The sequence below is a fragment of the Psammomys obesus genome, unplaced genomic scaffold (genome assembly GCF_907164565.1).
Source record: "Psammomys obesus unplaced genomic scaffold, mPsaObe1.curated_primary_1811, whole genome shotgun sequence".
Lineage (NCBI taxonomy): Eukaryota > Metazoa > Chordata > Mammalia > Rodentia > Muridae > Psammomys > Psammomys obesus.
Genome location: NW_026586550.1, coordinates 5,282,673 through 5,305,833, shown reverse-complemented (window position 1 = coordinate 5,305,833; position 23,161 = coordinate 5,282,673). Strand labels below are relative to the sequence as shown.

The 23,161-nt window shown below is 39.8% G+C and overlaps 1 protein-coding gene across 2 annotated transcripts in view; it reads right to left on the bottom strand.

Moving 5' to 3' along the window:
- Exoc4 (exocyst complex component 4) overlaps positions 1-15,706 on the bottom strand; it is an 824,181-nt gene extending 808,475 nt beyond the window's left edge. For both annotated transcript variants that reach the window (XM_055602012.1, XM_055602013.1), the window contains exon 1: positions 15,609-15,706. In XM_055602012.1, coding sequence (XP_055457987.1) covers positions 15,609-15,694 — 86 coding nt within the window. In that variant the 5' untranslated portion in view covers positions 15,695-15,706. The remainder of the gene's footprint in view (positions 1-15,608) is intronic.
- Between the last annotated feature and the right edge of the window lie 7,455 nt (positions 15,707-23,161).

Below are 23,161 nucleotides of genomic sequence, written 5' to 3'. Positions count from 1 at the left end.
TATGATCTGGTGGACAGTCAATGTTGATGAGCCAGGCTCATCAACACCGCTGATGTTGATGAGGCTTCACACCGCTACTTGTGAAAAGTTAATACTAAGCCCAGAAATGTAAAGATTCCCCCACTGCCCTCTGTCCAGCACATAGAGAAGGTCAGTAAAGGTGAGGCCCAGAACACAAACAGAAGCAAAGCAGTGGTCACATAGTAGGCCCATCTGTGATAAGCCCACCTGTGATAAGCACTAACATACCCGGTGAACGGGGCAGAATCACACAATACACAAGCTAATGTGCACACTTCACACAAGCACGCAGCTAATGAGATCTGGGCTGGAACTAAAGTGACACTTGACACCAAAGCACAGCCTCTTTCTACCATACACTGAATTGCTATCTTTCCTACCTCAACTCCAAAGCTGAGGACTTCACCCGAACTGTATGACAGCTCACCTGTAAAAGCAGTGGTCAGCTAAAGAGGAAAAAATAAACATGGACCCTACAGTTTTTCTCTTTTATCTCTGCTGTTGCCTTTTTCTTTTTAAGAAACACTATTGGGTCTGACAAAAAAATTAAGAACAATAGCAACAACAAAAGACAGAATCAAAGGACAATGACGTGAAGTTGACACTCCAAGGTGCATTCAAATTACAGAATCACTCTTTAGATTTTGTTCCGCCCCTATTTTGTGTAAATTGTGACTATGATTTACAAATTGCTGCTGAGTTCACACTGGAACACATAAGGGTGAACTGGATTGTGGTGAGCTAGACACAGAGACATTTCTGGATCACTAAGAATTTTTTACTATGACAGCTCTGGTATTTTACATGATAAATTACATCTCTAACAATGTCTAATTAATCCCCAGCAAAGAATGTGTTCATAGGCTAAAGGGGCTACCAAACGCTTCTAGCAAAAACAGGAACAGTAGATGGTTCCAGTGGATTCACAAGTCACCAGCTCCCGGTGACTCCCATAGACAAGCATTAAAATGTGGGATAAAGATCTGCAGACTGAAAATGCAATGTGTCGGGGAAGGGAGGGGTTGTTTTTGTTTTTCAAATTCCAGCTTCAGTCTCTCAGTTGGCCAGTCAAATGTTGTGAAAGGAAAATAAGCACTCATCATCAGCAATTCCTCGGTTATTCACCAAGACTGCCCATCACTCACCGGAGCAAGAACTTTCAGTCAAAGCCAGAGAAAAGGAATGAAAGAAGAAAATGACCAGATCCAGATTGCTGCCAAGGCCACACCAAACCTTCCTTAGGATCCTCAGCAAGCATGTCTCACAGAAGCATTTGCGGTTTGCAGCTCAATGGTACAGCACTTGTCTAGCATGTGCAGGATCCTGGGTTCAGTCCACAACACTGTATTAAAAAACATACTTTTCTTTCCCCATACCACTTATCTGTGCACAAAGTTGAACACATTAGCCAGGTATAGTGGTGCACGACTTTAATGCCAACAGAGAGATTAAAGGCAGAGGCATGTGAATCTCTCTGTGTGGTCAAGGCCAGCCTGGGCAAAATAGAGCAGAACATGCCACCACTTAGGAAAGTAGATGTGGAAGGATCAGGAATTGAGGACAGCCTTGGCTACAAAGTCAAGTTGTGGCCAACCTAGGTTATATGAGACCATCTCAAAAACAAAGCAAGCAAACCATAAGAAACATCCTTGAAATATTAAACCGTTGTTCTCAAAAGTTAAAGCCCCAGATTCAAATAGGGCTTTGCAGTGGACAAGGTGACTGTCCCCTTGAAATAACAGATGCAGAGACAGGAGGATCATGAGTTCGAGGTCAGCCTTGGACTACACAGCAGGCCCTGGCTTGGAAACAGAAACTTTTAGTAAACAAAAACAAATACAACTCTGCAGTGGGTTCCTCAGCCTCTCTGGTATACTTTCCTTGTAAAATAGGCATAAGAACACCTGCCTCTACAGGATATTTTAAGAACTGAAGAAGTGTGGGAAGCAGGATGGAAATGCTGACTCAAATTATTAGAATCGAAATAAATAATCTATGAATCCCAACATCATCAGCCCAAAGCCCCTCATGCCTGCCGACCTCAAAGTGCCTATGGATCTGTTACAAATGCAGATCAGACCTTTTCTCTAGATTCTCACAGTGTTTGGCACATTAACTAGTTAGCAAAAGCTACATAATGAGCAGCAAGATGCAGCAGCTGCCTGCCTGAGACAACTGAAGTGGAGTGGCCTCCCTCACTGGAGCTTGTACATGCTCATAAGTCCCTGGGAGGGAAAGTGACAGTTACCGTAGCCCTATCCAATGCACTGATTCATGCAACAGTGTTTACTAAGCACATTACTTTCCAGGCAGATCAAATGGCTAGGCACACAGCAGTAACTGACCCAGCCCTCCCTGGTGAAGCTAACATGTCAGTGTGAAGACACAGATGATAAAGTAGCAGGTAGGGGAGCAAGTGCAGCAGGAAGGAGCTAATGTACAGCAGAGACAAAAATGGCCACCCCTAGCAAGAGCACAAAAAGGTAAAGTGAATAGAGCCTTTGTAAAGACACCCTCTGTAGGGGAGCTGTTCCAGGGAGAACAGAAGATGCCTGCCCCATAAAGAATGAATTCAAACTGTTGAGAGAAAGAACTGCCAAGGAGACCACAGTGGCTACCAACTGCTAGTGTGGAAGAAACAGGAGCTGAGGTCAGGAGTCAGAGAAGTCAGAGCTCTGTGCGCTTTCACTCTGAGTGGTCACTGAAGCAACTACCAAGGAGTGGTGGTAACTTATCAGCCAATGTTCAGTGGTAACAGCCAGTAACGACATCTATGATGGTTTCGCTTTATTGTATCTCATCTCTTTCAAAAAACAAAAATCAGAGATGTTTCCCTAAGACTATAGTAAAATATACAGAGCATCATTATATAAATTTAAAATATAAGCAGCTCATATGGCCACACAGAGTTCATAGTAAATAAGTTCCTAATCTAAATTTGAACTTCCAAGCAGCCAAGGCAAAAAGTTCAAATCTTCTAAAAGACAGTCTCCTTTAGGCAAGCCAATCTTTTCATTTAAAACAACCTGGGAAGCAATTTACAATATAGTGAAAGACATCCTCAACTATCTTCTGAAAACAAGGTAACAAATTTTTCATCAACATCTTTTGACGATCATTATTTTAAAAAAAAAAAGTAAAGAAAAACTTAATGCAGTCCTCCATATTTTGAAAAACAATGGATATAATCCAAGTTTATAGCTTTCCAATGATTTTTTTTTCATTCTAAAGACAGAATTTTGAAAAGTATAGAACTAGGTGAGTCAGACAATGTTTTACTAGTTTCCTCTTCTCAGTAAGTCTTTTGACAGCTCAAGTCACTGGCTAGCAGTTCTCTGTACAGTGTAGAGCACACATGTTGGTATTAAGTGTTGATACAAGACTGCTACTAAAATTCAGCATGACGCTCAGTGTCAAATGCAGCAGGAATTACTCGTGCCTGAGCTTCCAGGCTACCTGCTTGCAGGTGACAGACACCCCCACCCCCGGAAGCTTTGCTTAGTTATAAACACAACAGTGTACCTCATCAAAAGGCCTTTTTTCTTTTTATGATAACATCTCAATACTATACTCAAACTGTGTTTATCGACAACAAACAAAGGAGGTGATAAAGTTCAGCAAGTCAGGAGAGCCTCACAGCTAGAAGTGTTGTGCTCACTAGAAAAGCAGGAGACAGTAGGAAATCCTGTCCACACAACCAGAAGAAAGGCTTTCATGCGGACAGAGCAAAGATGTGACCATTTATATGCCAAGAAGACACCAATAACACATCTTGATGGTGCTTTGACCTTGGACTTACAACATCCAAAGGGGTGAGAAAAGAATTGTTTAGCCATCCAGTCAGAGGTGTTTTGTGATAGCTGCTGAATCAGAAAGCTATGCTGCCTCAGAAAACATAGACAATGTTATTTCTGTTAGTCAAATTCTCACTCACTCTCTCTGTTTGCTATAAGTTTATCTGGGGTTTAGAGGTGAGGTTTGGTTTGGTTTGGTTTGGTATGGTTTTGGGTGGGGTGGGGTTGGGTTGGGTTGGGTTGGGTTAGGTTGGGTTGGGTTGGGTTACACAGAAATTTTGTGATCTCCTGCTCTAGGAGATCCCTATTCCACTAGGGATGTGCACCACAAAGTTCAACTTGGTTGGTTAAATTCTCAAGGTAATATTATCAATCAGCCTAAACAATACACATTCTTGACAAGCCTGCGTGATTAATTAGCTGCTTGATACGGCCACAGATGGCTAACACACTTGTGGGCGGGCAGTGGCACATGCCTTTTATCTCCACACTCAAGAGGCAAAGGCAGTAGATCCCTGTCAGTTCAAGGCCAGGTTGGTCTAGAGAGTGAGTTCCAGGACAAGCAAGGTTTCACAGAGAAACTGTCTCCAAAAACAGCAAGGAAGGAAGGAGGGATGGGGGGAGAGAGAGAGAGAGAGAGTGAGAGAGAGAAAGAAAGAAAGAAAGAAAGAAAGAAAGAAAGAAAGAAAGAAAGAAAGAAAGAAAGGAAAAAGGAGTAAAGTATATACCTAAATCTTGGTGCTCCTGCACAATGAGCAGAACTGAGCCACATTTTCTAAAAGCTGATAATGGGCTTCCCTGTCCACTAAGGCCCCACTGGCCTCTCTTCTAGAAGTTATACAATCTAAGAAAACAATGGAAATTCCTTTATGCAACTAAGAAAAATGAGTTACAAGTATGACTTCACAAATCCAAAAATTAATGCTAGCAAACAACAGAACACCATCTACAAAACAGGAATCAAGTGTCCTCAGCTACCCACTTTCTAAGAAGTACTCCATGTGGGCCTAGGAGATCAGCTGGATGCTGCAAAGTCCCTGCCTTCTTCTCATCAAGAACCTCAACCACCAGGGAGGGATACCTTCTTCCCAACACAAGACCATACAAGAACTGCACTTGACAGTGGGCTAATTTCCAAACCTGGCTCCAGAAAGTGAAAACTAAGTGCTCCATAAATGGTCTTTTCAGAAAATGATGTCTCTTTTTGTTAGTGATCCCAACACAAGGAAGAAATATCTAGAGCTGATGTCCTTTCTCCAATGTCAATCGTGTTCTGCCCACACTGTTCTGTCACATGATCAGTTCTATCCAGCACTTGCGTCAAAGTACTAGAGCTACATGTTCCTTCCCAAAAAGAACCTTACCCACCTCCTACATGGCACACTGGAAGATACACCTACAGCCAGCAGGGGACTAGACAATCACTCTAAGCATGAGTAAAAAACCCAAACCCATGAGGAAGAAGAGAGACTAAAGGATACAAACACTACACAGCTCAGCGTTCCAAGCTGATTATGCAAAGCAGGACACACCACTACACTACTTTTCACAGATGGTGAGTCGGCTGGAACTGCTTCCAGGGAGATATTAATAGGAGGCCTTCATCATGAATCTAAGATTAAATAAAGGATCACACATTAAAGAAATGCTAGAGCTGTGTATCACGACATAATCTCACAAAGCAAGAGCAAATCAACACCTCACTTTCAAAGCAAATTTTAATCTATTCAATTATACGTTGTGATGCCTTGTTTCTTAATTATGGCTTATTAGAGTCTATAAAATACAGAATAATCCCATCCCAACAGATAGCAATTCACAATAACAAGTCCCTCTGAAAATGTTTTATCATGCATATGAATATCCCACACCAGTACAGAAAGACTTGTGTAGCCTCAGTGACAGTAAACACTGTCTGCTTTAAAGTCATTTGAAAACTCACTACTGTCTGGCTTCAGACAGCACTTAGAGCCAATTACTACACTCAACACATGTGCATATAACTCTTCAACAGTGCAATTAACTCAGTTACACAGAACAGTACTAGAGACCAAAAGCTATAAATTGCTTAGGCAACAAGGAAGGCCATTATCTAAAATTAAGTAAAATCACTCAACTCAGGCATAAAACTAAGTTGAAGGCTGACAAAGTCAACTTAAAACTCGATCTCCTTCCCACTTCCTTCTCCTGTCCAGCATGCTCAGAAAGCACTAACCACAGAGATCCTCACTTCCTGATGACTTCCTCACAAGTGATGTTTTACACTTCTGACTGGTATTATGTGGTCAAATTCATATTAAAAATTGGAGGGTAGGCTTCTTAAATGCAAAAATTGGAGGGTAGGCTTTAGAACACTGCTGTCATGGAGAAATGACAAGATCTAAAGCACTGGTTCTCAACTTTCCTAATGCTGTGACCCTTTAATATAGTTCCTTATGTTGTGGTGGTCCACAACCATAAAATTATGTTCATGCTACTTCATAACTGTAATTTTGCTACTGTTAAGAATCATAATGGAAATATGTGATATAAAGGATACCTGACATATGACCTATCTGAAAGGATTGTTCGACAGCCAAAGGGGTCACGAGCCACAGGTTGAGAACCACTGGTCTAAAGAATATATCATATAGCAATTCTGTGATTTATTAATATGCTAAGTGAATACTCTGCCTACAGCCCCTACACATACATTTTTATGGACGTATTGACCACATACAAAAATTAAAAGACTTGTCAAAAACTTGTACCTTCAAGAGATAATGCCATATTCTATCTGGCTTCATCCATCCCTGCACTGGCTCCCATCCTTTCCTCCAACTACATTAGCAAAATTCTAGGCATGATTTGTATTGGTACATATTTCATATACAAATGATCATCTTAACAGCAATGCTTTTTTAAACAATGCTTTTTTTTGTTTTTTGAGACAGGCTTTCTCTGTGTAAAAGAGAAAGCTAGCTGTCCTAGACTAATTTTATAGACCAGGCTGGCCTTGAACTCACAGAGATCTGCCAACTTCTGCCTCCCAAATGCTGGAATTAAAGGCATACACCATTTTATATTTAACTCTGTGTGTCCATGTTCGCATATGTGAGTGCAGTGCCTATGGAGCCAGAGGCATCTGATACCTATGGAGCTAAAGTTACAGGCAGCTAGCTGCCCAATATGGGTGCTGGGAACCAAATCAGGTCCTCTGCAAGTGCAGTAAATGCTAAGCCAACTCTCCACCCTGAGTAAAACTTTAAAAAAAAAAAAAAAAAAAAGCATATTCACTGAAGAAGAAGAAAAAAAGCATAGCCCTATCATTATCCCAACTTTCATTTAAAAAGTAACAACCTGAATTTGTTTCTTATAACTCATTTCCCCAATAAGGTATGCTTAAGGACTACTCAAACTCTATCGTGTGTTTAAATCATCAATATAGTTACAGAGAAGGACTTTGCAGCCAGTCCTGAAGGTATCTGATAAAACAGGGTCAGATGAAAGGGGAGGAGGTCCTCCCCAATCAGTGGACTTGGAAAGGGGCAGGGAGGAGATAAGGGAGGGAGGGTGGGATTGGGAGAAAATAAGGGAGCGGGATACAGCTGGGATACAGAGTTAATAAAATGTAACTTATAATAAAAAAATAAAATTAAAAAAAAAGAAACAAAGAAAAAGAAGGAAACTATACAGCTCTTTCTGTAAAATGTTACTTTTTTTTCATACCTTCTATTTTACATATGAAATTTAATTTTTGAATCACCACTAATGCAACATATTGTCTGGTACTTGTTAGTGATACAATAATGACTAAAGCCCTAGTCTCTTCCCTAAATAAACTAACAACCTAATATTACAAATATTTATGTCATCCTCAATTAACATTTTTCTATCAATAAATATCTACAATGTAAAAAAAAAAAAATTCAGAGTCAGGGCTGGAGAGAGGGCTCCGCAGTTAAGAGCTTAAGAGCACCAGCTGCTTTCGCTGATCTTCCAGAGGACAATGGTTCAATTCCCAGCACCGCATGACAGTTCACAACTGTCTGTAATTCCAGTTCCAAGGGATCCAACACCCTCCCACAGACACACATGTAGGTAAACACCATTGCACTTAAGAATTTAAAAAAAAAAAATCACTAAAAAAAATTATTTATTTTTTATTTTTTATTTTTTTTAATGCAGGTGACTGTCAGATGGGTCAGGCAGAACCTGAGAAAGTAATTTCCTAGCAAACTTACAAAAGTGATTTGGATATAAGAAAATGTAAATGACAATTCCTGGAATGAAGCTGTGTCTACAAAGACTGACTGATTAAAACTGCAATGACGGAGAGAGACTGGAATGTTGTAGTTCCAGAGGGTTAGCTTTAGCCCCAGGAACAGCCACTCCTTGCCCATCTCTGAATAAGAACTAAAATCCTGTAACTAAGAGATAAAAACCTTTGGAAACCTATTGCCTTAGCAGACCAATAGCTTCCACCAACCCAAAAGCTAAGAGAACCATCAGATAGGATCTTAGATCTATAGAAAAGACTCACCTATCTTGTTACACCTGCCTCTAGTGTATCCACCAATATATTTTTTTATTTTTTATATTAATTAGAGTTTATTCACTTTTATCCCAGCTGTAGCCCTCTCTCCCTCATTCCTTCCCAATTCCACCCTCCCTCCCTCATCTCTTCCTATGCCCCTCTCCAAGTCCACTAATAAGGGAGGTCCTCCTCCCCTTCATCTGACCCTAGCCTATCAGGTCTCATCAGCACTGGCTTCATTGTCTTCCTCTCTGGCCTGGCAAGGCTGCTCCCCACTCAGGGGGAGGTGATCAAAGAGCCAGCCACTGAGTTCATGTTAGAGACAGTCTCCCTTACTAGGACACCCACTTGGATACTGACCTGCCATGGGCTACATCTGAGCAGCGGTTCTAGGTTATCTCCATGAATGGTCCTTGGTTGGGGTATCGGTCTCAGATTTTTGGTTCTGTTGCTCTCCTTGTGGAGCTCCTGTCCCCTCCAGGTCTTACTATCTCCCCCTTCTTTCATAAGATTCCCTGCACTCTTCCCAAAGTTTGGTTCTGAGCCTCAGTATCTGCTCTGATACCCTACTGGGTAGAGTCTTTCAGAGGCCCTCTGTGGTAGGATCCTGTCCTGTTTCCTCCTGTCCTGTTTTCTCCTTCCAATGTCCGTCCCATTTGCCTTTCTGAATGAGGATTAATCATCTAACCCAGTGTTCTCCTTCTTGCTTAGCTTCTTTAGGTGTACAGATTTTAGTATGTTTATCCTATATTATATATCTAATATCCACTTATAAGTGAGTATATACCATGTGTGCTTCTGGATAACTCACTCAGAATGATCTTTTCTAGATCCCACCATTTGCCTGCAAATTTCATGATTTCCTTGTTTTTAATTGCTGAGTAGTTTTCCATTGTGTAAATGTACCACAATTTCTGTATCCATTCCTCAGTTGAGGGATATCTGGGTTGTTTCGAGGTTCTGGCTATTACAAATAAAGCTGCTATGAACATGGCTAAGCAAATGTCCTTGTTGTGTACTTGCGCATCTTTTGGATATATGCCTAGGAGTGGGATAGCTGGATCTTGAGGAAGCACTATTCCTAATTGTATTTTAAACTTCCCTTGATTTATGACTTTCTTGTTCTGTGAAACTATAAAACTACTCCTACTTTGGAACATAGAATTTGGGATACCCAAAATCTGTGTTCCCAGGTCATGGTTCCTCAAAATGACTCCAGAATAAACTATGTCTTATTCCTGTTAAGATAAAAGCTGTTTTGTTTTTTTTTTTTTTTTTTTATGCAAACAGGACTAAAACAAACTATCTTTTGAATTATGTCCTACTTTACTTTTTGAAAGGGCTTCTAATAACAAATACAATTCAAAAAATTCTCATAAAAATCTTGAAATGTGTAATTGTTTTTAATCAACACTACCAAAAGTAACACAAAAATATTTTTTTTATTACTTTGTGTTAAATTGTAAGTTCTCGCTGTTTTCAAAGTTGAATCCCTAGCACAGAAAAGATTGGCTACTATTATAATAATCAGGTCCTAACTCATTTCTTAGCTGGAAAGCAGTTAAAAGTATAACAGCAGCAGGCTGAGACTGTTTGCCACAGAAAGCAGAACTCACCACTGTAAACAACCTGGAAAAACCTACCAGCTAGTAATAAAAGACTCTAAAGCCTGAGCTGCTCCAAGAGAACCTTAAGCACCACTCCAACACTGCAGCAGGCAGCAAAACAAAAGAGCTATATCATTCAAATAAAGAATTATAAGACGTTTCAAGGCATGGCTCACCATCCAGCTCCTATCAAACTACTACAGGAGCAAAGGTTTAATGAGATGCAAAATAGGGGGTGGGAATTTAGCTCATGATAGGGACTTGCCTACCACGCACAAGGTCCTGGGTTCCATCTCCAGCTTTAAATTTGTTTGCTTGTTTGATTGTTTGTTATGCAAAAGACTGTACCCATAACCTGAGGCATGTCAGGCAAGTACTCTTAGATTTACTAAAAATCAATCTTCTAACTAGACACTACAGTTAAGCATCTGAGTGCCTTCTGTCCCTAACTGTGCAAGGCACTTTCATATGTCTTGTCTCATTTCATGTTTCCCCAGACCACACCAGATTTTCATCATCCCCATTTCATAAATGGAAAAGCCTGGGGTGGGAGCTGAGTAAGTAATTCAAGGTTACAGGCTAGTAAGTTTTTCTTAGCTACACTAAACCTTACCCTCTCACCAAAGCGTGTGACCAGACATATCTATAAAGGCATGGACTGAAAAACTTGATGGCATGCCTCAAAGCTTTCAAAAAATTCCAATATTAACAATGACTCCTGAGGCTAGAAACCAAGAATTGGGTCCCCAAGATATTAATTCTACATGCATAACCAGAAAGTATAATATTTTCTTCTCATTTCCATAAATGAAATTATCAGCTGTCCCAGGAGCTCCTGAAAGTGTGTTTGTTCTGTTTCCAAACAAGGTCTCAGGTATCCCATATCCCAAGGAGTGCACCGCCAAACCCAGTCTACGTTGGGAATCAAATGAAGGGCTTTGTGCTAGACAAGTACTATACCAGCTGAGTCCATCTCCAGTCCTGCCACAGTTTATTCTGATAGTAATTTGCTAACAGCACTGCATCAAGGATGGGAATAAGGCTGAGAGAAACAGTGAGACATCTAAAGGCTACTCTGAATTTGGTTCTGATGGAGAGGAGACAGTGCTGGAAACAGTGTCTATGCCTGAAACAGTGTCTTCCTGCCACAAACCTCAAAGGTCTGTTCAAAGCCCCACATCAAAGCCTAGACCCCTCAACAAACTTTACTTTGAATTAACTATGGGATGACCAAAATATCCTCTACAGAGGAAGGGATTTAACAGGAACCTACAATAAAGGATTTCCTATGTTTTTGAAATTTCAACTTCTGTGAAGACATAAAAGTTGATGAAAATGTGAGCCTCTAAGCGCCTCAAGCCTCCTTTGACATCTGCAACCAGCCTGTCTACAAAAAAGATCTGCTCCAAGTTTTCAATAAGGTCTCTGTAAGTCACAGCCAGAGTTTGTTTCCCCAATTAAACTGGTTATTTGCAGGCTGACTTACAAAAAAGGGAGAGTAATGTTTAATTGGAAAGCAAATTACCTAACAGTAAATGGTAGACACATTCCCCAATTAAAACTCTGACAAGAACTCACAAAAATAAAATAACATCTCTGAAATGCCATCTTGCTTATTTCACAACTCCAACTTCATACCAAACAAAAGGTTGAGGTAGGATAATCAATAGGAAAGAAGGTATAGTATGTGAATGTGTGTATGTGTATGTGCGTGCACATGTGTATGTGTGTGTGTGTATGTGTGTAAAACTGTACAAACTGGACTCTGTCCACCCAATTATTTCTACTGTAAAGGGACAGTGGTGACTTAAATCTACCGTTAGTGGCAGCCTCCAAAAGACCAAATCACAAGCACTATTGTCTTCTCCCTCAAACCCTTCCTCACACACCTGAGACTTCTAAATAGACACAACATTGAACCACTACACATCTGACTGGCCTGAAATTTGCTTATTAAGGATTTTTAAGTGATTACAATTTTTAATTTACATATATCAAAGTCCCTTTCATCAACATAATACAGTGCATTATATTTGCACTAGATTTCCATTTTTTTCTTATTTTAAAGTCTCAGTGACAGATTCTGATACTAGCAAAACACTGAGTCCTTACCTAATTAGTTCCCACCATGGTAGAAAATGTAAATGAGAAGGAGACCTGGCTGTGATGGGGCAAGCCTGTACTCCCAGCATCAGGAGGTAGAGGCGGAAGAATCAGAAGTTCTAGAGCTAAGGCCAGTGTGGGCTACACGCAAACTGTCTCAAAAATCCACATTCAGACAAAGAGTAAATGACAATGAGACTGGGACACTTATTTCCTTGTGTATACTATGTCAGTCCTTACATTAGACCTTATCTGGAATTTAATCCAGTACCCAGAAGTTTCTACAATAATAAATGCTCTTCTCTTCAGACTATGAAGAATAACATCTTAGCCAAGTGTGGTAGCTCACATCTTTAATCCCAGCACTTGAGAGGCAGAGGCAAATAGATTTCTGTGAGTTCAAGGCCACCCTGGTCTACATAGCAAGTCCAAGCCAGCCAAAGCTATACAATGAGACCTTATCAATAGATAGATAGATAGATAGATAGATAGATAGATAGATAGATAGATAGATAGATACAGAAATGGTATTTTTGTAATTTGAGAAAGAACTGAAGGAACAAGAAGAACTGCTGCTGCCCAATTTGAAGATAAAAGTGAACCAATCAAACTGTTTAAAAAGTCAGTGGATTCTGTCACTAACTTATTTTTATGACAAATTGACAGGTATAGAGCAACATGAAAGAGCAAGCATGTACCAAATGCCTTTTCAGAAATACACAGACTTTATAAACACAAACCTAGAATGGGTTTTCCTTTGTGAAGCTTGTTGCCAAAGTAACCAGAAGAGGTTAGTCTTTTGAGAGAATTTGAAAATAGTTAAGTCTGGAGGGAGGTAAATGAAGTACATGTAAGATTTAAGGATAATTTATGCAATGTGCAAGAAGAGCAGCATGAAAGGCACAAGGTGAACAGCTCTCAAGAGCAGAAATTTCAGAAAGACACACAGTTACTAATAAATACACAGGCCTAGTCTACTCTTCCAGTCAAGACTCCTCTCACCCCAAATCCCAACACCAAAGTCAGACTACCATTCTTCTCTCATGCACTGCTCACGGAGTTTAAACCACTGGGTTAGCACAAAAGAACATCCGGAGGAAAACACCAACGGAGATTGGCAACACTCTCCTTCATTCCAAAGCAAAACTTTTCTGTGTCCAAAGGAATGTTAAAATACAAACAGCAACACTTCAGCACACATCTAGTTTTGTTCATATGTAAGTATAAACCCCATTCTTTATTAAACATTACTAGAAAGATAGATAGGTCTGGGCATACCTTAACAGCATAATTGTAAACAAAAAATAAAAAATAAAGGGAACACATCATGTGTCTTGACATGATCTGGATTAGGAATCAACATTAAAGTAGTACTTCACAACAGAAGTCAGAGTAAAAGATGCCAGGGCAAAAATCACAGTTACAAAGGGAAGGCTTAAGACTGGTCTAAGAGATGGATAACCAAATAAATAAAGCCCAGTGTGGTGATGGCAAGCCTACTCTTATCTACATGAGCTAGAAGACAGACTGGGCCACATGAGAACTCAGCAGTTCTCAAGCTGTGGTGTGTGTCTCAACACCTTTCAGATCAAATATCAGGTATTGTATTTACATTAAGATTCATAACAAAAGCAAATTTAGAGTTATGAGGTAGCAACAAAATAATTTTATGGTTAGGGTCACCACACCATGAGGCACTGTATTAAAGGGTCACAGCATTAGGAAGGTCGAGAAGCACTGCCTTAACTCAACACAAAACACCACTGAGGTACCTCTGGAGATGCCAAAGAATTGGCCCTTCAAGGCAAATGCACGTCTCTACACCAGAAGCAGTCAAAAGGCTTTTAAGTTCTCAGTTTTTAAACATCGCATATTGATGGTAAATCTAACTGTCCCTTAAGAAATCTGACATATAAAGCCTAAAGCATCAGAAGGACAGGGAAGAAGATGGGCCACATTTACAGTTGTTACTTCCGCTAATTCATTCCACTTCCACAGAAGTGACCACCTCTCCATGAATTCTGAATCTCTGTAGCATTCCATCTTTCTCCAAGTCCATACTCTCCTCAAGGATATTATATCTGACTCATCTTGCATAACTCAGGGCATTCATTTATTCAGTCAACAAATATTCACAGTCTGAAAAGATGGCAGTTAAGAGCACAGTCTGCTCTTCCAGAGGTCCTGAGTTCAATTCCCAGCAATCACATGGTAGCTCACAACCATCTGATGCCCTCTCCTGGCACGTAGGTGTATATACAAATAGAGTGCTCATATACAATACATTTTTAAAAATTCATTAAGTACTAAATAAATGCCAGTCACTATACTACAGTGAATAACCATTGTTTAAGCAAGTGTTGACTATCAGGCAGAAAAAAAAGAGTTCAGAAACAGATTCCAAACATTCATAGTAGAATTTCAGAGAAGCAAGATGGACTACAACAAATGTCATGGGATAAATCTGCACTGTATATTGTTAAAGTAAGAAACATGCTTTAAGTTCCACAGGAGCACTTTCTCTGCGGGGCCTACAAAGTGTATTATTTTGACAGAAAGTTCTATCCTCTCATTTGTAAAATAAAATCGATAAACAACAGGCCATTGCCTTAAACTATTGGGTCTGACATTAAAGCCATAGATGGGTCTTTTTCAGTCCATTAAATGGCAAACTTTTAAAGCTTTTCAAGCTTGCTTTACCCATTCTTTCAAGGGCTTACTACCTACTAGATTCTGGTGGGCTGTGGGCTTTAAAGAGATCGGGAGCTCTTAATGACTCAAAGTGAAGGCTAAGTGGGGGAAAATGGGAAGCAAGGTGTGTTTATGAAAATATGTGAGGTGAAATTCAAATGAAAACAACCTATAAATGTGTCAAAATGTATTTTATTCAGGGTGATCTAAAGTCAACGTTTTAAACATTTTTTAAAGGACCTGTGAATAGTTCACTACTTCCACTCTCTAATATTTTAGGAAGAGAGTAATGGGGAGGGGGTGAAATTCTGTTTTTGTATGGTTCTGAGTAAGAAAGTGGAATAAGAAAGCGAACAAAAATAAGACAAGTGTCACTTCAATATCCAGTCCTAACCAGCTCACCGCAGAACCTAGGATCTGAAGCTGTAGCTATTCACAGGTGGTGGAAAGTGCCCAGAGTTGGACAGTCTGCAACTCCTGACAGACAGGAGACTTGGTGGCGCCCTGAAGCCCAGGCCACAGCTGGTGACCTGAGTGCTCGCTGCACGGGGGTCCAGGAGGACCCGGTCTCAAGGCGCACAGATGCGCCGGGCATCTTCCCGAACCCAGGAGATCCGGCTTTTAGGACCGGAGACCCACAAGGCCATGCCCCGAGGAGGACTGGGGGCCTGGGCGGGACGGGGCGTCCTGGCCCTAAGCCCGGCCCCAGAGAAAATGGGAGTCCTGGGAGCCCCCGCAGGGAAGCAGGCCCCGGGGAGGGGCTGGGGAGTCCAGAAGGGAATGGCCGGCGGGCGGGACCCGGAAGATTCCTCTCCCTTCCGCTGCGAAGGGCGCGTCGCTGCCCTGTCCTCACGCCCTGCCGCCTGCCTCCCTCACCTGATCACCGAGATGAGCAGCCCCGAGGGGTCTTTGCTTTTGCTGACTGTGCTCCTGTATTTCCCACCAGCTGCTTCTGCCGCCATCTTGGTACGGGAGTGAGAGCCAGGTGCTTGACAGGACCGGGAAAGAGTAAACTCCCCGGCTGACCCGGAACATCTACCAATGGCAGAAGAGACGCGCAGAGGCGCGGAAGTGAAGAGCCCAATCACTGGAGCTAAGAGGCGGGACTGATGGCCAACTGGAGGCTGAGGCGTCTATTTGCTCTAAGCACTCTGGGAAACGTAGTTCTTCAGTGGGTCGCCGGCATGACTAGTCGATAAACCAGTGGCAACTTCATCAAGTCTCCTTATTGATATCTTCTTCAGCTCTCTTCAGACCTTAAGTTGTTTTGTAGTTTGCTCCCTTTTACAATTTTAAACGCTTTTAATTCAATGTATTTGGTGATATCAAAGTGGATATCTTTTGGATACAAAAGTATGCTTGCGCTAGTGTGTGCAAAAATATTAACTTCAAATACTATCTGTATATCAACCAAATGTAAAAATTTATAGGCACAGACACTTTTCTTTGATATTTTCTAAGACTCAGTGTTTCTATATTCGTTTTATGTGTAAGGTCACTTTTGCATTTATTCCAAATGCAGGCTGTAGGCGAGGAAATCATCTACCTTCCTAATGCTACGAATATTTAATATAGTTACTCAGGTTATAGTGACCCCCAACTTTAAAATTATTTCGTTGCTACTTCACAACTATAAGCTTGCTACTGTTATAACTTGTAATGTAAATAATTGTTATTCACGATATCTGATACGTGACCCCAAAGAGTCATGACCCACAGGTTGAAACCCACTGATTCATTTCAACTGGTACAGAAAAATCTTTTATAGAAATTCAACTATACTTTTAAAATATAAAAATACTCAAAAAAAAACCCACCTCCAAATGAAAGGAAATTGCATAAACATAATGGAATTTTTAAAAATAAATTAACAGTATATACAATAATGAAAAATAAGTTTCTCATTTAGATTAGGAAGGTAAGGATGTCCATTTTCACTGTATCTATTCAATAAAACTCTGGGAATCATAGCCAGAGCAAGAAAAAGAAAGTGAAAAGCATCAATTTCCAAGGTAGAAGCAAAACAATCTATACTTATAGATGATATTATTTTATAGAACATACTACAAAGAATATACACAAGAATGTCAGGCTACAAAGTAAACAATCAAAATTCAGTGATATTCCTATACAATAAAAAAGGGAAATCTTAAAAAGAAATTAACCTAGCCAGGCATGGTGGCACACACCTTTAATCCCAGAATTTAGAAGGTAGCTGCAGTGTCTATGTGTTTGAGTCCTGCCTGCTCTAAATAGAGAGCTCCAGGACATCCAGTATAAAAACCCTGTATCAAAGAACAAATGGAAAGAAGGAAGGAAAAAAAGGAAAGAAAAAATAATCAAATAATCCCAACTCAACAGAGGCAAAAAGAATAAAACACAGAAATAAATTTAAACAGGAATATCAAAAGTATGTTGATAACTACAAAATATTGCTAAAAAAAAAAATCTTAAGTACATGAAAAACATCATAGATGAGAAAATGATGCAGCTAAGATGACAAAGGTTTTTCCAAAATGAAAAGTTGATTCTGAAATTCATGTGGAGATAGAAATTCCTGAATGGTGTAAATAATCTTGGAAAAGAAAAAAAAAAAAAAAAGTGAAGGGCTGGGGAAGGGCTCAGTCATTAAAGTCCTTACCACAAAAATATAAGGACATGTCTTTTATACCCAGAACCATGTAACACCAGGCATAGTGAAATAAATTCATGACCTCAGCATTTAAGAAAGAGACAGCGGGATTCCTGGTGCTCACTGACCAGCCAGCCAGGCCAAACTGGCAAGCTCCAGGTTTAGTGAGAGTCTGCCTCAAAAACACAAGGTGAGAAGCAACTGAGGGAAACACCAACGGTTGACCTCATACACACAGACACACACAAAAATAATAAATACAAAGGAGTTACATTTTCTAGCTTAAGACCATCCCAAGGCAAGAGCTCCACAAGAAGACCAACAGAGCCAACTACCTAGGCCTGGGGGGCGGGGGGTTGTTGAAGAGTCTGACACATCAACTAAGGGTGGCCCTGAGCCCCCACACAGATGTAGCCTATGGGAAGCTCGGTCCTCATATAATTTTTCTGTAAGGGGAATTGGGGCTGACTCTGGCATGGACTCTGCTGCCTGCTTTCCAATCACTTTCCCCTGGTGGGACTACCTTGCCTGGTAGAGGATGCACTCAGTTTTGATACAACTTGATATGCTGGGGTAGATGGATAGGGAGGTGGGTTCCACTTCTCTGAGGAGTAGGGAAGGGGGGATAAGGGTGGAACCAGGAGGACAGGAGGGAGGAGGCTATGACCAGGATGTACATTGAATAAATAAAAATTAAAATTAAAAAATGAATTATTAAAAAACCATACTGAGTAATCAAAAAGAAAAGTATGAGGGTAAAAGCATAATGGAATGCAAGTGAGAATACAGAAAACTACACATCTGTGAGATGAGATGTTGGCTTTTATTTTTAATTTAACCATTTTAATTTTATGTGTAACATCATTTGTCTACATGCATGTATATGCATACATGTGTGTGCCCTGGTGCTTGCAGAGGCCAGAAGATTGCATCAGATGGAACTGGAGGTACAGATGGTTGTAAGCAGCCATGTAAGTGCTAGGAAACAAACACAGGTCCTCTGTAAATCCAGCAAGTGCTCTCAACCACTGAGCCACCTCTCCAGCCATGATCAGTTGCTTCTGACAAGGATATCAATATCATTCAAAATAATTTTAATATTATTTTTGAAATATGAATACTTCAAATATAAGGAGGAAGAAATCGTCCCAACAAATGACAATAGAACACTAGATATAAACATGAAAAAATGAAGTGGACACCTACCTCATGCCACACACAAAAATTAACTAAAAATGTATCAAAATCCCAAAATTATGCTTTAAAATTTTTTGGAAGAGGGCTGGATGTGGCAGTGCATGTCTCCTAGCACTCAAGAGGCAAAGGCAGGCAGACCTCTGAGTGTTCAAGGCTAAGCTCGTCTACAAAGTAAATCCAGGACGGTCAGAGCTGTTACACAGAGAAACCCTGTCTCAAAAAAAAAAAAAAAACTTTTGGAAGAAAATATAGCGATAAATTTTTATGAGTTTGGATTTAACAATAGATTTTTAGATATGATAACAAAAGTAAGATCAACGAAAGAAAAAGGTGTATTAAAATCAGGACTTTTATATATATATATATATATATATATATATATATATATATATATATATATACTTATATGTGTTATATATCTGATATTTCTAAAGCTCCAAAATAAGCTGCCATTTCACATTCACTGGGATGAATATATTTTTCTTGATTAAAACTTTTTTTTTTTACATTAAGTTACATATTTACTGAGGGGCTCTCATGTGGAGGTCAGAGAACAACTTGGAGAAATCAGTTCTCTCCTTTCACCCTTGCTGGCCTCAGACTCACAGAGATCCACCTGCCTATGCCTCCTGAGTGCAGAGACCACCACACTTAGATCAAAAATAAAAAATAAATGCTTGCAAATACATAAAGAAATCAGAACAATGTTGCTGGGAATATGAAATGTTTCGGGCAATATGGAAATAGTGGTTTCTTTCACAAATAATACCCAAGAGAATTAAATGTTCAAAAATAACATGTATGTAAGCATTCATAGAAGCACTCTTCACAACAGTGATAGATTTGGTGTGGTATGAGGCGTGCAACTGTAGTACAAACAAATATGGACTAACGTACAATAGAATATTTCAAAGCCATAAAAAGGAGTGAAGTATTGGTTCATGCTACAACATTAATACTCCTTGAAACACTGTGCCAAGTGAAAGAAGCAAGACACAAAGACTGGGGAGTCCATTTATATAAAATCCAAAATGAACAAATTCATAAAGACAAAAAGCAAATTAGTGGCTGTTCAGATCCAGGGGAAGGGTGGCTTTATGATACAAAGTTTCTTTGGGAGAACATAGAATACTCTGATGCTAGACAGTTTCAGTGTTTATACTTGCACAACTTTTGAATCTATTAAGCCCACTGTTAACACATTTAAGATGATTAAAAAGTAGTTTATGTTATATGTATTTTAAAGCATGCATTAGTGCTGTAGGACTTCCTAGATTCCATCCAAGGTCTCAAGTGGCTCTGCCTTCCCTTTGAAAAGAGACTTAAGCCATTCTGTGCCTCTGTTTCAATATCTGTTTAGTAGGTAGTAATGTGACTTCACTTTGAAGCATATCTTCTAAGTCTCTGGCAGTAATGTGAGGTTGTGTTAACATACAATAATATGGATAGTTTTTCTTTTATCGTTACACTTTCCTATGGTTCCCATAAATTTTAAATGGAAATAAACAAATGCATTTATTTAAAAGCAAGAATTGGATATGTGTCAAAATGATGGACTGCTTTTAGCACATACTAGAACTGTAATTAGGTGATAATTAAACTATCACACACCAAATTAAACCCTCAAGAAAGTGTTCTAATTGTCCTGTTTCATATCACACTTGAGGAAAACTTCAACAAATATGCCTTTCATCTTCTCGTGATAAGTATAGTCTTTGACATTGTTTCTATTCTCAGTTGCATTGCAGAAAAACTACACGCTTTGTTATAGAATGGGAAGAGAAAAAAAAACACTTTGTTTTCTTTTTCTTTTTTTTTTTTAGTTCTGCAGGAGACTTAGTAAATGTAGTCACTTATAGCTACCAGCCATCAACGTAGACTCCCAAACTCAACAGGTGACTTAGAGCTAATAACATTCTTAAAATATCAGAAATTAATTATAGACATTTCTGTGTAGGGATGATGACGTGTATGTTGTGGGGGTGGGGGGGGTTAGAAATGAACATAGCCCAAAGAATTTACTGAATACACACACACACACACACACACACACACAATGCTGCAGATGTTTCAGTGAAAAAGAATCAATGGGATGACTAACAAAAGCTTCATAAATAGATAGGTGATAATTAAGCTGACTTTAAAACTAGATGGAAAAGCTAGAGAAATTTCTCAGTACTTAAGAGTGCATGCTGCTCTTACAAAGAATCTGACTTTGGTCTCAACCGCACCCATGTGGAGCAGTTAAACACCTGTAACTCCAGCTTCAGGGCATCTGACCCCTTTTTTGTTTCAATGGTGCCTTAGGTTTTTGGGTTTTTGAGACAGGGTTTCTCTGTGTAGCCATGGCTGTCCAGGAACTTGCTCTGTAGACCAGGCTGGCCTCGAACTCATAGAGATCCTCCTGCCTCTGCCTCTGCCTCTGAAGTGCTGGGATTACAAGTGTGTGCCACTATCACCCAGCCTTAGTTAGGTTTCCTATTGCTGTGATGAAACACCATAACCAAAAGCAACGTGGAAATGAGAGGGTTTATTTGGCTTCTACATCACTGTTCATTATCAAAGAAAGGACAGGAAGTCAAGCAGGGCAGGCACTTGGAGGCTGGAGCTGATGCAGAAACCATTGCTGGCTTGCTTCCATAGCTTGGCTCAGCCTGCTTCCTTCTAGATCCCAGGACCACCACTCCAAGGATGGATTCACCCTAGACTGGGCCCTCCCACATCAACCACTAATTAAGAAAATGCCCTATAGGCTTGCCTACAACCCTATTTTATGGAGGCATTTTCTCAATTGAGGCTCCTGCTTCTCAGATGACTATAGTTTGTGTCAAGTTGACTTAAAAAAAGTAGCAGCAAGCACTGGCACCTGCACTTACATACACATTCACACACACAAACACACACACAGTTAAAAATATTTTTTAAAATAGAGACTTAAATTCCAGAAGAATGAGGATGAGGGGGAAGAGGGAGGAAGACAAGCTAAGGCACAACATGAAACTGTGAATCATATGTTCAAGGACACAAATGGTCTTGAATAATCAGTGTATGGGTATAAAGTAATGTCACAAGAGGAAGAGACACACAGAGATGATCTCAAAAAGACCTTGAAAGCCCACAGCTAAACCCTGAATATGTTTACACAGTGAGGTTCAGAAATAGTATATGTGCACGTCTTGTTTTATGTTGTCTATTATTTTGCAAACCAGGGCAGACTGTTATATTATTACAGTTGTAATATACCCAGAGGCTCTTAAAACCATGGGAACATCCAATTAAATTAAAATGCTTTGACCTCTTTGGATGAGCAGCTCCATATAAATCCAGGGTATTGATATTCTTATTATTGTGGATAAATGAAATGTGTGAATGTGGCCAGCTCAGCAGTAGAATGGCTTCCCTGAGGTTCATAAAAAATTGCCCAGACCTTGGTGTCTATGGAGCAGCATGCATAGACACGGGAGAATGGAAAACAAGTGTCTCTCAATACCAGCTACAGGGACAGAGCTCTAGAAAAAGAGCTATTTTATGCTCCCATCAGCACTGCCTGTGCACAAGAGCCAACTCAGCTAAGATAGATATAGATATATATATATATAAAAGTGCATGTTAGGCATGGCTGAGTAAATCAAGGCCTGGGATCTAAATTATATTAAAAAGAAAAAGTCAATGATGCTTTCCTTATGAAAAAAGCAACTGTCTTATTTTATTTAGGATTTAAATTTTATACCAGCTTTTTTCAATTACTGTGGCATAAATAAATCTTATGTAAGTGTGCTTAGCTGAAGATATATGCATATTGTTGTCTATTTGGAGGAAAGTTTTATAAGTAGATCACAAGAGGCTATAATTCTTACCAGTAAATTGTATTGCTCATACTCAGTACCTGGTTCATTTTGGCCTTTCGTAGAATCCATGTTGATTTGGGTTTCTGCGTATGGTTTGGTTTCTAGAAATTGGTCAAGAATAGTATGTTCAATTTGATTTTATTGAAGGAGAGGGAGTAACCAATGTTCCTCCTTCCTATCTTCACACTATCTGGGGCAGCAACATTCTCCCAGTTCCCCTCCTAGATTCATGATACAAACAGTGCCAATGGGTTGGAGAAATTGTTCAATGAGTAAAGTGCTTGCCGCATAACTGTGAGGACCTGAGTTGAGATCTCCAGAACCCATGTAAAGCCAGATTTAGTTCCACATGTCTGTAGCCCCAGTTCTCCAGTAAAGTAAGAGATAAGACAGGTGAATCCTGGAAGCTCCCAGGCCAGCCAGTCTGGTATACACAGTAGTTAACAACAAAGTATGACTGACATGGGACATTGGCCTATGACCTCTACAATATATGCAATATGACACATGCAAATCTACAATCATGCACATGGCATATATATGCGCACACACACACACACACACACACACACACAAGTTCTTTAAAAAGAAGTAAAAAATATGAGAGTAAAAAGAAAATAATCTTGGGCATATATATGGGAAAATGGACCGTCAGCGCATCACTGGTGAGTATGAATATAGTACAGCTACTTTGGGAAACTATTTGGTGACTTTTCAAAAAGATACATACAAACTATCCTATAACACAGAGA